Source organism: Eubalaena glacialis, chromosome 4, assembly GCF_028564815.1.
Source record: "Eubalaena glacialis isolate mEubGla1 chromosome 4, mEubGla1.1.hap2.+ XY, whole genome shotgun sequence".
Lineage (NCBI taxonomy): Eukaryota > Metazoa > Chordata > Mammalia > Artiodactyla > Balaenidae > Eubalaena > Eubalaena glacialis.
The window spans coordinates 150,937,445-150,953,041 of NC_083719.1; the positions used below are offsets into that span (position 1 = coordinate 150,937,445).

At 44.7% G+C, this 15,597-nt stretch overlaps 1 protein-coding gene across 1 annotated transcript in view; it reads left to right on the forward strand.

The window, feature by feature from the left end:
* Nucleotides 1-7,048: 7,048 nt before the first annotated feature.
* The window catches only part of DOCK2 (dedicator of cytokinesis 2), a 416,651-nt gene continuing 408,102 nt past the window's right edge, over nt 7,049-15,597 (forward strand). Inside the window, exon 1 of the mRNA XM_061188995.1 lies at nt 7,049-7,145. Coding sequence (XP_061044978.1) covers nt 7,049-7,145 — 97 coding nt within the window. The remainder of the gene's footprint in view (nt 7,146-15,597) is intronic.

Below are 15,597 nucleotides of genomic sequence, written 5' to 3' on the forward strand. Positions count from 1 at the left end.
TGTTAAATGAGGGACTGGCATGCAGTTAAGTGCTCAATAAACGTTAGAAACTTTTTTTCATCAGGAAACTGAGGCTTAGCAAGGTTAAGTAACTTCTCCAAGCTACACAGCTATGTAGGTGATGGAGTTGGGATTCTAGCATATCAGTTGGAGCACAGAGTCTACTCACATTACCTGTTATGTAGAATAGAAACAGTCAGAGGGATGACAGGTCTGGGGTGTGGCTATGGTGATGAGCTTGGTTTCAGAATTGAAGACATTAATGTGGGCTGGGGAAGGGAGGTCCAGGAAGCAGTTGGACACATGAGTCTGGACCTCAGGAGGGGTCTTGGCCAGGGAAGTCCTTGTTTCCAAAATCATCTCTCAGCATCTATGCAAATTTATAGTCATCAGTGGTACACTACCTAATTGCCAGGTATCTGGCAGATGGTGTTTAATAAAATTGTGTGACCATGATAATTGTAAATTCTTTAAGTGGTTTTAGTCACATTTTTATATTTGACCGTCAATCTCTCTTGCCAAAATTTTTCCATGGTGCCATAGAATCATAATAAAAAGCCTATATTTCAGAAATAGAAAAGCCATATCCTAGTCAGTATGAAGCTTAAAGATTTCTATATTAGAAACCATTCCATTAAGAAGTTAACCTTCACTCAAAATAACTTTCTAAACTTCATCTCCTTCAACTACAAGCAGTTTTTCACCCTTTTAATATGTTGAATAATTTGTTACTCTAACGTTATTTAAAAAACCCACATTCCTGAGTCACAAGCTGAATAGGGGGAAAATCTTCAGTATTCCTCAAGTCTCAACCATATCTACCTTCTGGCATCACCACCTACCTTTGTCCCCGCACCAAGTACCTTATCACACTGTTGTTATGAACTTGTCTGCATATATATCAGAAATCTAAGATGAAAAAACAAGCATCTTTTAGATCCCTCCCATGGGTTTATGAAGACAATAAAATTGTGTATAGCAAGGGATGACAAACTATGGTTCATTGGCCAACTTTGACTCAACAGCTGTTCTGGTATGGACGATGAACTAAGAATAGTTTTTACATTTTTAAAAGGTTGAAAAGAATTCAAAAGAAGAAAAATATTTCATGACATGTGAAAATTATATGGAATGCAAATTTTATTGTCCATAAATGAATAAAGTTTTATTGGAATACAGCCATGCTCATCATTTACATATCATCTATAGTGGCTTTCATGCTACAGTGGCAGAGTTGAGTACTTGCAACAAAGATGGTCTATGGATGGTGCTCTCATTGCTTTGCAGTGCTGTTTAGCAACCTGCAGATCTCAGGGATGTGGTTATAGTGCCACCTGTTTCAAGTACCATGCACATCACTGTACAGAAACACTTTTAAAATTTTGTTTTATTTTATTAACCAGCACAATAGCCATCATGTCAAAACAAAACAAAACAAAAGAAGAGAATAGTGGGATCCAAATGTCATGCTTTTAAGTCACAGTGGAGTGTGGATTATTTTGTTATAGGATGAGACAGGAAAGCATCATCTTTGTTGTATAGTGACACTACAACTGTGCTAAAAGAATATGGTCTAACAGAGTAAGCCCTCATCACAACATTCCCAACTGCAAGGAAGGAGTTGCCAGAAAAATTAGAAAATTTAGAACAGAATATCTCATAATAGCACAATTTCTCCATTAAAAATAAAAAATGAAAATGAGACTGTACCTAATATAAGTGCCCTGGTGGCTCATTTATTAACCACACAAGGAAAGATATTTATTGATGGTGAGTTGATTAAAATATTTTTGATGATAGCAGCAGATGAAATGTGTCTAGAGAAAATAAAACAGTTAAGGCTATTAGCCTTTTGGGGAGCAATATCAATAATCAATTTAAAACCATGACAGATGATTTCTAGTGGTTTTCCTTGGCTCTTGACAAGTTGACTGCTGTTACCAATACAGCTCAGTTGTTTATTTGGCAAGTCCATGGTGAGTCTGAAATCAATGAAGAGTCAGCTTCTATGAATAATCCATGTGGAAAAACTATGGTCAAAACTATTTTCAAAGAAAATGAGGAAACACTAATTCAGTGTAACCTGAAGTGGAATCCGCTAAGATGTGTTACAACTGTTGATGATAAAAATATGTGTGGAGCAGGAAAAGACTTTTTGGACAAATTTACAAAGGTTGTGAAAATGTAAAGTGTTTAAAGCCTACACTAATTTATTGTAATATTCATGAGAAGGTACTTTGTGGAAAAGATTTGAACCTACTGTGTGTTATTGAACCAGTTGTGTCAAAGGTGATCATTATGTCTCCTGGACTTAACCATTGTCTGTTTTGTGAACTTTTGTCAAAAATAGAAGCTGAATATTCTGACTTGCCCTATCAACTACACAGCAGTTTGATGGCTTAACAGATAAGTCATCTGTGACTTTTTGAGCTCAGGATTGAGATTTCTTAACAAGAACAGCCCTCAACCACTATTATTGAACACTGGATGACTTGGGAAATTAGCTTCTGCTGCAGACTGCGTAAAGTTTCTTACTGGATTCAACCAAAATGACAAAGCAAAATGGTTATCTGCAGAAAACTGCAATAAAGTCATTTTGATGACAATTAATGCTTAAATCACAAGCAAGATCAAGCGGCCTAAAAAACTTCCTGTGTTGTCAAAAATTAAAACAGAAAGTGAGATCTCCATTCCTACAAAAATTTCAATGAACATATTTTCCAGGCTCAAACTATAGTTCCAGCAGTGTTTTCAGACCTCAATACAAGTGTAAAAATAATTTTTAAATTTCAAATCCATTTAACTGTGCAATTGAAGGGTTTCCATTCAGCAATTCCACATCCAGCAATATAATAAATGGTGTACTAAAAGGCAAACATCAAGAGAATGTTTAATAGAATTTTATAACTGCCTTCTGAGCAATGAAAATGCTTAATAAAAGCTTATGTACATGGATTGATATCAGTATTTGACAGTACTTTGAGATTTTTAGCCAACTGCAAGAGTTAGTCAGCTATAAAATTTAAAGAGCACACAGTTCACACAAGACCATCCTCACTTCTGACACCAATTGCAAGTTTGGAGGAGTTCCCAAAACTACCTTTAGTGTCAATAATTCCCTAGAAGGACTTGCAGAACTCATTGAAATTGTTACTCTCAGTTACCATCTGTTACTGGTAAAGGATGAAGATTTAATTCAGCCAAGGGGAGATGTACATAGAGCAGAGTCCAGGGAAGTACCAAACATTTTTGTTGTCCTTTCCACATGGGATCAGGATGCTTTATTTTCACTGCATCAGTGTGTGACCGTATGTGTAGAATATTGCCAACTAGCAAAGCTCATTCAAACCTTGGTGTCCAGAGATTCTGTTGGGGCTCTATCATGTAGGCAAGACTTTCCCCCCATGATTGCCCCCATGGTTGACCTCAACCTTCAGGGCAACTGATACCATGTGGCCCAAAGCCCCACCTACATCACATTATTGGTCTTTCTGACATGGTCAGCCCCCACCCTAAATCGTATTTTTAGATTGCCCAGTGTGACCCAAGTTTCCCAGGCAAACCATGACATTCCAAGAGATCACTTCCCAGTAGCTGAGGACAAATACCTGGCCACTTTTGGGGCAAGATTACCTCTTTACTACATACCACCTGTGGGGAAAGCCATTTTCAAAGATGAAATGCAAAATGTCATTACAGATCACCATTAACAGATGAATAGTTGCCATCAATTTTGATCAGAACACTAACTTTGAACTCTAATGGGGTGAAATGTGATCTAACCCACAAATTTATTTTTCTCATTAGTAGACCTGTGTCACGAAAGAATATACTCAATTATTAATGTCAGATTTTGAATTTTATCAATAAAAATTGTGGAAGCTTGTTTTCTGTCTGTTATATAAGTAACTACATAATATCCTTGATTTTGCCTGTTGGCCTGCAAAGACTGCAATATTTACTATCTGATCTTTTACAGAAAAGTTTGCCAACCTCTGGTGTTTAGTCCAATTTGTAACACTGCTCTGATGGTTAGTTTTATGAGTCAACTTGGTGAGACTATGGACCCTAATTATTCAACCAAACACCAATCTAGGTGTTGTTGTGGAAGTAGTTTGTAGATGTAATTAACATCTACAACCAGTTGATGTGAAGTGAAGGAGATTATCCTCAACAATCTGAGTAGGCGGGATCCAATCAGTTAAAAGTCCTTGACTGTACTTCCCTTGAAAAAAGAAGAAATTCTACCTGGGGACAGCAGCTTCAGCTCCTGCCTGAGAGTTTCCAGCCTGCACTTCCTAGAGGCCCGTCATATGCATTTCAGACTTACCTAGCCAGCTCCACGTACATAAGCCAATTCCTTGCAATCAATCAATCAATCAGTCAGTGAACACACATATATGTCCTACTGGTTCTGTTTCCCTGGTGGAATCCTGACTGATTCAACTGCTCTCTATAAAAAATACTACCAAATTTGTGCTGCTTGACAACTGAAAAGGAAATAACTTTAGATAAAGTGAAGTTAATAGTTTGCCATAGCTGCCTGTCAGCTGTGGTAGTGCCTAATCTATCTTATTGACTCTCTAGTGCAAATCAGAAAAGGGCTGTGAGAGTTAGGAATAAAGAAAATTCAGGAAGACTTAATTCAGTCTTATCACTGTGGTTCAAAGAGATATTTTTGCTTCTCAATAGAGTCTATTCCCAGAGCATTTTCTGAGAAATGTCTCCATTAGCCTTTACTCTAGGACTCATTTCCCAGGGTCCACTGTTGCTGGCTATTAGAGCACCCTTGACTTTCTGGCATTGTTGATAAATTCTGTGCTTGTATATTTTCAGAGGAGAGTTTCCTGAGCTTTTATCAGATTTTCAAATGGGTCGTGGCACCAAAAGGATAAAACTCCAAATGACCTCCCCTCCAGGTGGATGTTTTAACTCATATGTTAACTACTGCATATAATATCTCCTCTAGTCCTCACAGTAACTCCTGGATGTCACCTGCTGCATGTTTTGTCTTCTCTACTTCTAGCAATAATCATATGAGGTAGGTACCAGTATCCCATTTTACAGATGAAAAACACTGAAGCTTAGAAAAATGAAGTAATTTGTCCTAGTTGCATAGCTGTAAAGCATCAGAGACTGGATTTGAACCCACATCTGACGCTAAAGCTCCTGCTAGGTGGGAGGGAGCTCGGTTTAATCACTAGGCTCAGTTACCAGGGAACTTCCTGCACTTGTGGCGATGGCCTGGGTGACACCAGGTATCTGCTTGGCCTCTGCCAGCTTGCCTGGGCAGGAGACAAGTTGGAGGTGGCCCCTAAGCTTTGTGGGGGCTTTCTAACCCCTAGCCTTCTACTGTGCCCCTGCCCAAAGGGAGGGAGGAGGAGGAGGAGGAGCGGGTCACCCTGGGGAGGGGAGGGCGGGCCCTGAGAGGGAGTTTGAAAAGAGGAAGGAAGTGGGGCCCGGCAGAACGCCTAGCCACCCCCTGGCTGCTTCCCCACAGGACGGCGCGAGGTGCCTGCAGCCCCCGCCCCCGGCCAAGCCATGGCCCCCTGGCGCAAAACTGACAAGGAGCGACATGGAGTGGGTAGGTGTGGGCATGGGGTCCTCAGCAGGGAGAAGGGCAGGTGGCCGGAGAACCGCATAGGAAGAGGCTGGGGAGCCAGCGCCGCGGACGTGGGCTCAGAGCACTGACTCAAGCTTTGAGGGTGCAGCGGCTCCCTCACCCTGCTCTGGGGCCAGCTGGGTAGGAAAAGGGAGGCAGGGGGAGAGGAAGGTGGGTGCCCTGCCCAGCAGGCTACGCCCAGCCCGCTCCCTCTCCTGCTGCCGCCACAGGGCTATCCTCTCTCTCCAAACACTTTATGCATTTCCTAGACGGGTTCCAGCAGAGCTCTTAGCAGCCTGGCTCTGCGTCAGGCTCCTGGCATTGCAAGGACTCCCTCACCCCATCTGGAGACTTGGCCTCTTGGAGGGAGAATCATTCTCTCCCTTGGCTGAGCCTGGCCTGGCCCAACATGCCACCCTCCCCCACTGCCCAAAGCGAGACCCATCTGCTTGCTTCCCCTGCCTGTTCCTCCTGGGTCAGATGACCCTTATTTGGCAGAGCGTCCAGAGGGCTGTGCAAGCTAGGGGCGTAGGGCTGGAGGGCCAGACCCTTCACTCAGCCCCAGAGGGCCCCTGGGGAGAAAGGCTCCCACCGGCTTATAGGGGCATATCCAAGAAGCCAGCCTCATCAGCTTCAGCCATCTGAGCTCCCAGAGGCCTCTGCCTCAAGCTCAGGGCCGGAAGTGGTGGCTGGGGGAAGGGAGGCTTCAGGTACTAGGACTCTTTCTACTAAGTGGCATCCATGGTGCAATCCCCATAGATTCACTGTGGTTTTCAAATAAGTGTGAATTTAAAAACCACTCTGTGGCTTGCTACACAGGCAGATACCAGATACCACCCTCAGAGATGAGGATTGAACAGGTCAGATGTTGGAGGACCTAAGGGCCAAGAGTAGGGAATGATGTAGGGAACCCCAAGGCCACTGCTGGAGAAACACTGTCCTGGAGGGCTCAACACTTATCCATTCACTTACTAGGCTCCAAGCACTGTGGAGTGTTTAAAGATGAATGGTCCCCATCCAGAGAGCAAATAATATTCCATACCCTGAAGGAGGCTCAGTTTCTCAGTTTCTCCACCTATATTGAACTAGACTCAGTAACTTTTGAACTTTAAAGCTTCTCTAACTCTGGCCCTTCCAGGCTGAAACACCGCTCAGGCGAAGATGGGGACTGATCAATTAAGCAGACCATTATAGGTGGAGGGACCAATGTGGTCTAGGAGATGAAAGCTGGACACGAAGGGACTATATAGGGAAAAAAGAGCATATCCAGCAAAGAAGAGTGGTAGCTCTTTTCGCCTTGAGGGGAGGGTACATTGAAGGGAATGGTGATGCTCAAAGTAAGTTGGAGCCACATTTTGGAAGGCTCTGAATGCCAGGCTAAGAAGTTGAGACTTTTTCCATTTAGGCAATGGGGAGCCATAGAGGGCTTCTGAGCAGGGGAGGGACATGAGGTTTGTGCTGAAGCCAGTGTGGAGGGAGGCTGGGTGGACAGAAGAGCAAAGGCGCCTGAGTGGCAGACAAGGGATGGTATTGGTGGTCCAGGGTAACCAGGGCAGTTAATGGGGCAGTTGAGTGTGGCGGAAGAGTCCCACCCTCTGGTCGAAAGGCTGTAGTGTGTTCCTGCTGTGTAGGCCCTGTGCTGTGGTGTGAAGCTCATGGGCTCTGGTGCCTGCTCTTGGATTCCAGCTTCCAGTGCTTCCCAGCCTTGTGAGCTAGACAAGTTACTTACTCTCTCCAGGCCTCAGTTTCCTTGTCTGTGTATTGGGAGTAATAACAACACCTGCTTCCCAGGGTTGTGGGAGGACTGAATGATAATAATCCGTATAAAGTGCCTGGAATGACAATCGTACAAGTCCTCACTAAATGTTACTAATTATTATTTTTAGCCTTTATTCTCTGCTTAGGAGCCCAGTTCAGGACATGACATCACAGGATGGGAGGGGGCTACTGAATGAAGTAAGGTTTTCACCCTACCTTGCAGAGGAAATCCCACCTGTGTGCTCAGAGACTAGGAACTCTGTTAGGCTCTAGGCTCAGGGGATTCTTCTGATGGTATAACTGAGAGTTTTCACGCCTACCTGTGAAAATTCTGTTTGGGGGTGGGAGTCAGAAGGTGTATGAACCTTTAGGGGGCCATAGAGCACTTGGTAGGTGTCTACTTATCAAAGGATCTCTTTTTCTCTGCAGATGAATGTCAGAGGTAAGGAAGGTAATCTCCAGCCCTCCTCTGTAGACTCCAGGTAGATGGAAGGGAAGGGCAAGGCTTAGGTTATGACGAGACAGGGGACTGGAGTCACCCAGCAGAAAGAACCGTGGCCTGAGAGTAAGGAGTCTGGGTTCTAGTTCTCACACTATCATTTTTGCAGGCAGGTCTGTGCTCTAGTTTCCTCACTGTAAGTCTAGGTATTAATACTTTTGTCTTTCAAGACGTTCTTTTAGAAGAGTATCTGAGATAATGAGTATGGGGGCTTGGAGGAAAACGAAGAGCTAGAGCCATGTAAGGATTAGGGGGTCCTTGGAACATCTCCAGAGTCCCAGCCAGCCTTACACAGGAAAACCTGAGCTTTGCTTTCCCATTTGGTTTCCTCTTCCTCTGGCCTAGCTGATGAGGGCTGCTGGTGTCTGTTTGTCTCGGGGGCTGGCTTTTCTGGGGACAGCTTCATCACCAGAACCGCTTGGCTTCTTTCTCATCTTACTGTCTGGTGAGCAGCCAGGGTGAGCCTCATGTAGATCCCTGGCCAGGTTCTTTTTTACTTCCTTGATGGAGCTTTAAAATGTGATCCATTAGAGTTCCAGAGAGGACCTTGGGTAGAAGTGGGTAAGAGTTTCCACAGACAAGACAGTGTAGCTATGAAGAAAAGACACAGCCTCTGCCCTTGAGGAGATATGGGTAAGGTTAGAAGCTTGGGCTGTGAGTTCAAATCTGGTCCTGTTTCCTCATCTTTCCTCATTACTCCTACTTTATGTAGGAGTAATAATGATAATATGGATCTCATGAGATCATTGTGAGGATTGAATGGGGTAATGCATGAAAAGCATTAGTAATGAGACTGGTCAATGAAAGTTAGTGACTGAGGTCAAGGGGTGTACCTAATAGGTGCAGAGCCGAGAGAGACAGGTAGTACGCCCTAATGCCAGGTTCAGGACAGTCATGCCTTATAAGAATAAGTAGTAATTCATGGTTTACAAGACCCATTCTCATGCAGTATCTTTGTCTGGCTTCAGAACATCTATGTGAGGCAGCGTATTATTATTCTCATTTTACAGATGAAGAGTTGCAGAGTTCACATAACTTGGAAATACTTGGGCTGGGCCTTAAATTCAGTTGTCTTCGGACACCAGACCCTTTGCACAACACTAGGAGGGAATCTGGGAGGAGGAACATCATAGACAAAGGCAGGAGGTTGGAATGGGTGTGGCTTTTGGGTCAATTAATAGTCTGCTTTGGTTTTAGTGGATGTTTGTAGAAATAAAAAATAGTTGGAGAGGTAGATTATGGTCAGGTTGTGAAGGGCTTTGAGTGCCAAGCTTATAAGTTTGGGCTTCATTTTGTGAGCAGTGGAGTTTTTGAGCAGGTGTGTCACCTGTAAGAAGATAATTTAATCACTTGGGAGGGGGGCAGGGGTTAGACATAGAGTGGAACAGCAATGGGTGACAATTTACCTGTCTGCTGACTGCCTCATTAGTTAATCCCACAGGAGTCCCCTTATAATTAACATTTCCCTTTGGCTTTTACTGTCTTAATCCTCTCTGCCTGAGACTCTTGTCATTGGTCAGAGCTTTATCCTTGGAGGAGACAATGGAAGACAAAAAAGGAGGACGTAGAAAGAGTAAGTAACAGTATCAGGTAGGGATAAGTATGACTACAGGTGACAGAAAATGTCCCAAGTAGTGGCTTAACCAAGCTAGAAGCTTATTTGTCTCTCATGTAGAAAGCCCAGAAATGGTCCCAGAAGAGGTGGTAGCGTGGCTCTCTCTGTCTCCTGCATGGCTTCCTTGGCACGAGGCTTCTGTCTTTTGAACCAAACTGGCTGCTTAAGCCTCTATTGTCAGGTCCACTTTCCAACCAGCAAGAAGGATGAAAGGAACAAGAAGGGCATGACCCTGCTCATTAAGGACACTTACTTGAAGGCCCACTGGACACTTCCTCTTGTATCCTGTTGGCTTAAAACCTAATCACATGACTGAACCTAGCTGCAGTGGAACCTGGAAATGTAGTCTGCAATGTTAAGCGGCCATGCACCCAGCTAAAAATCCAGTGTGCATTCCTGAGGAAGGAGGGGAATAGGATATTAGGGATGATATTTTAGTTTTCTCAGGCAGCCATAACAAAATACCACAGACGGGGTGGCTTAAGTAACAAAGTTATTTTCTCACGGTTCTGGAGGCTGGAGTTCCGAGTCCAAGGTGCTAGTAAGTTGATTTCTCCTGAGGCCTCCTAGGCCTGCAGACAACTGCCTTCTTGCTTTGTCCTCATATGGTCTTCTATCTGTGCATGCTCACCCCCTGTGTCTTCTCCTCTTCTTAGAAGGACACAAGTCCTGTTGGATTAGGGCCCCACCCTAACAGCTTCGTTTAATTTAATCACATCCTTACAGGCCTGATCCAAATATGGAGCTTCAACATGTGAATTTGGAGCAGTAGGGAGGACAACAGCTGGGTTCCTGACAGTTGACCTGTGGTCTGCGGTATGATATTTAGGGATTGTAAAAGAAGCCTTCAAGGCAGGGGTTCTCAGAGGGTGAGTGCAGAAGAAAGGTTTGCTTACCCTGAAGCTGGGCCTGCTGGGTAGATTTGTGTAGGGGCTTCAGTTACGCTCAGAAACCTCTTCTCCGTGCAGATCGTCTCGAGTTATGGTTGTGTATCTATGTGTGGTGCTGGGGAGTTATCGCTTGGTTCCTTCGGAGGGCTGTGAGGGACAATCTAATCTGTCCCGTGTCTCTCCCCTAGCTTCGAGTGGCTTGCTGGTTGGCAGTCTTTGGTGTCCCATGGCTTTGTAGAAGTATCACCCCAGTCTCTGCCTCTGTCTTCACGTGGCGTTCTTCCTGTGTGTGTGTGTCTCTTTCCAAATTTTCTGTTTTAATAAGAACACCAGTCATGTTGGGTGAGGGCCCACCCTAATGACCTCATTTGAACTTTATTACCTCTGGAAAGACTATCTCCAAATAAGGCTGCATTCTGAGGTGCTGGGAGTTAGGAATATAACATATCTTTTGTTTCATGGGGTGGGGCACAATTCAAATCATAACAGGCTCTGCAAAAGTTGAGAAGGGGTCTGTTTTGCATCTTGATTGGGGAATACGGATGAGTTCGAGACCTCTCCCTGGTCCAGGGATGCAGGTGATGCTGTTTCCTGGACAGATCTGGTCCATACTGAGATGGACAGATTTGGAGTGCGCAATGGGTGATTGAGTCCCTTGCAGCACAGACTCTTATTACAAGGAACAAAATCCCCTTAAAGTAGTTCAATTAAAAAGTATGTGGTGTGTAGCTGTATGTGAGGAGGGAAGTGGTGTGTTTTAAGCATCAAGGGAAATCAAACAAATCCAGGAAACATGAGCAGCAGTCCTCTGGAAAGGCCTGGTCTGAGGAGACTGGAAAACTCTGCCTGTCTTCTCATGGCTTCCCAGCTGCTCTAAACTCATGAGCTCTGTTCTCCTTTCTCTTCTCCCCTTCATAACTTTCATATTCTGAGAACACCACAGTGGTGGCCCCAGCATGCCACCTACCTCAACCTGGCATGACTTTGCAGTGCCAGCACCCTCTGAATCCTCTCTCTGTGTTTATTTGTTCAAAGTCCTAAGAGAGAAGATCTGAGTGGACTGACTCACCTTTTCAGTAAAGGCCCCCCAAGTCAGAGGTCATCACCAAGCTAAGAATGGACCCCACTCTGAGCAGGGTGCTGCCTTTTCCAATACGCTGTGGCTATGGGGTGGGGTCATGAGGCTTGCAGGAGTCGTGGATGGGGACAGATTCTTGGAGTAGGAGGCATGAGTCAAACATGCATCCCAAACACACCCAGGGCAGAACTCTACTACAGAGGGACCACTTATACTGCTCTTGTTGCCAGAGTTAATAGCTAAGGAGGAGAGAGAGAGACCATCATTTACTCACCAACTTGTTCACTCATTCATTCATTCTTCATTTATTTCTTAAATATTTATTGGGCATTTCCTATGTGCCGGGCACTGCGCTAGACGGTGAGATTACTAGAATTTGGCCAATATGGTTCCTACCCTTTTGGAGCGTATAGTCTAGTGGGGAAGACAAAAAGAAACTTGTGGAAAAATCAATAGGCATATCACTACAAATCGTGATATGTGCTCCTGTAATAAATGAGTTTGTCTCATGAATGAGAGTATTGGAGGGAAGGAATCTTAAATAGGATGGTCTCAGAAGGCCTCTGAGGAGCAATGGGGAAAAGATTTGCCAAGGAAATGCTTAGAGGGATCTTAGTATGTGTATCTTGGCTATGGAGGCCAATTGTATCTTCGGGCTGGTCCCCAGAAATTAGTCTGGTGCAACAAAAACACATGGATTGGAAGTCTCATTCCTTCCTACCACCAGTTCTTAGGTGCCTGGGCTGCCTACTTTCAGATGCTTCAGCAACTTGGGATTGTTTAGGAGTGCCTGCTGGGCTGACTGTTTGAGTCCATTTAAGCAGATTGTCCTAATCCCTAGGTTTATGGGAACTACATTAGTTAGTGGCCATCTTGCCCCCAACCATAATGTTTGAGTTTGAATGAGCCTTGACAGACTGTGTTTGCTAAGCTCTGCTTCCTGCTGAGTTCAGCATCCTTATATTGCTGCTATGTTTTGAGACAGACAGTGTAGTCACCATAATATTCTGCTAATTTCTGGACCTTTGGACTTCTTTTTTTTTTTTTTTTTAAGCTTACAGGCCTTTAATATTCAATTACACATGGGTGCCGCAGTCTGAGTTTTACACCATATGTTCTGCAAATGGTGAATGCTAGTGCTTATTGCCACCCAACTCCAGAGGAATCTGTGTAGAGGCACCACAAATGTTCCCTTTAATAGGCACTCTCTCCTTTCATTCCACTTTCTTTAATTAGTGTGAGTTGAACAACAGTCAGGCTGAGTTTGTCAGCATCTTAAGTCTTACTTGATTTTTAGTTCTCCTTGGAAAAAGTCATCCATCCCTTGTCCTTCTGTCCCCACTAGAACACTGTCAACTTCTGCACTGATTTAAACCTGTGCAGGAGGGGGATGTGACTGACAATGTGGGCACTTTTCCAGACCCCTCTCCAGACATTGCCCCAGGGCACTCAGTGTTCCCCTGACAACACATGATGCCTTGGGTCCAATCCTAAACCAGGATGGTGAAGGGGACCTAGGTGGGCCATGTGACTTGCATAGATGCCTCAGCATCCAACACAGGGTCTGAACAGAGCCCATGCTGAGCAGGCGTTTGTTGGGGTGGATTAAGTGCTAGCAATGTCAGGTCCCAAGTGCCCACGACTGCTGCAGCAAAGGGGCACACCTTGTGCCAGCTGGACCCTGAGGATTTGCCCGTGAAGGGGGATTTTGCTGCTTGCCTTACTGGTGGTGGCGACAAGGTAGTTGTCTCAGGAAGAAGTGTTCCAGGAAGAATAAACAGCCAATGCAAATGTCCTGAGGAGGAAGCCTCTCTGATGTGTGGGAGGCCACTGTGAATGGAGTAGAGTAACCCAGGGGCAGAACTGTAGGAAATGGGTTCTCTGAAGAGAGGTTGTATTGAGCAGTGCCTGGTACATGTTATAAGGACTTTGGCTTTTACTCTGAATGGAAGCGGGTGGGGCACTGTCGGGTTTGAGAAGAATTGCAGAATGTTCTGTCTTTTTTTTTTTTTTAATTTGGTTTTTAACTGAAGTATAGTTGATTTACAATGTTGTGTTAATTTCTGCTGTACAGCAAAGTGACTCAATTATACACACACACACACACATATATATATTCTTTTCCATTATGGTTTATCCCTGGATATTGAATAAAGTTCCCTGTGCTATACAGTAGGACCTTGTTGTTTATCTATTCTATACATAATGGTTTGCATCTACTAACCCCAAACTCCCAATCCATCCCTCTCCTGCCCCCTCCCCCTTGGCAACCACTGTTCTGTATTATTTTAAAAGAATTATTCTAGGAGTTTTATGGTTAGTAGATAGAGGGGAATTAAAGGTGGAAGCAGGGAGGGCAGTACGGCAGTCACTACAATAACCAGGCAAGAAATGGTGGGGGACCCCCAAGGATGCAGTGGAGGAGGTGAGATGTGCTTAGCTGTGTGTGCTGTAGGTGGGCAAACGGGATTTTCCTCATGGATTGGACATGGGTATGAAAGAAAGAAAGTAGTTAAGGATGACACCATGGTTTTGGTCTGCGCAGCTGGGAGAATGGAACTACCTACAGGACTTCCTTAGTTAGTCCCCTGATCTAAGTTGTCATCGACATTGTCATAAATAATAACATTGCCTCAACTTTTTTCAGTCCAGTCCATTTATAAAGCACTTGTGGTACCATGTTTAACCCTCACGGCCACCCTGAGAGATGGGTACTTTTTTAATCAATTAACTAATTAATTAATTTATTTATTTATTGGCTGTGTTGGGTCTTCGTTTCTGTGCGAGGGCTTTCTCTAGTTGCGGCGAGCGGGGGACACTCTTCATCGCGGTGCGCGGGCCTCTCACTGTCGCGGCCTCTCTTGTTGCGGAGCACAGGCTCCAGACGCGCAGGCTCAGTAGTTGTGGCTCACGGGCCCAGTTGCTCCGCGGCGTGTGGGATCTTCCCAGACCAGGGCTCGAACCTGCGTCCCCTGCATCGGCAGGCAGATTCTCAACCACTGCGTCACCAGGGAAGCCCGAGATGGGTACTTTTATCTTCATTTCATAGATGAGGAAACTGAAGAGCAGAGAGCTTTAAGCTCTTGCTGAAATGCAGCCTCTTTCCAGTGGTTTTCTTACACCTCATCCCTGGAAGAAATGTCTTCTGCTTTATCAAAATCTTCATTTTTCACCTTGTCTTTTAGTTGTGTGACTGCAGGTTGTCTCCCCCACTGGATGGCTTATTGTCTGATGGTAGAGCTCTGTTGGGGGTCGAATTTGATTCCATCTGGCTCTGTGGTACTAGCAGAAACATGATAGGTTTCTGCTAGTACCACGGAAGGTACTAGCAGAAAGGATCATCGTTATTGTAACGCGAGACCCTTGGGAATCCAAACACTCCTCCTACAAAAACGTGCACATGTGCAGTTTTGCATTACAGTTTCATTAAGGCCCATTGATGGAAGCCAGTTAAGGACCCTGCTAAAATATACTCAGTAACTAGATACAATAGCTACAGCCAAGGTGTTCTGCCCAAGGTGTGAATCCTTAGATCTGGGAGTGGCCAAGATTAAGAAAACTATCTTTATAGTCTATTCAGATCAATTAAGTTCAATGAACCCATGCTAAGTTATGGTCCTAAGCTGAGTACTGGGGCCCAGAGCTGAAAAACACAGTCTCTGCTCTCAGGAAGCTTATGAGCCAGTAGTAACCTCTCCTTTTTGCTTTAGGCAGCAAAGAACACTGTTATTAGTACTAATGTCCCCATTTCTCAGGTTGGGGATGGGTGCACCCCTTACTTCAGGTCACTATGGCTCCTGCTATCACCCCCATCGTATTTCATTGTAGCCTTGTGTAGAATTCTCTGGCTCCTCCATAGAATGTAAACACCATGACCGCAATACTGTGTTTCTTCTTCTCCCACACAGAGTGCCTAGCACAGAGCAGATGCTCAATTAGTAGTTGTTGATCGGATGGATGGATGGGTGGGTGGGTGAGTGGATGGGTGGGTGGATGAATGAGTGGGCAGAAGGTGGGGGATGGAGAGGGGAGAGAGGTTGGAGGTTTTACACTTTCTGGTAGCCTCATAAGATTCAGATGAGTTGCCCCATCTTGCCTTCATCTCCTCACCCTTACCCGCTTCCCTGTCAGCAGGCTAAGTCCTAAGAGAGAGCA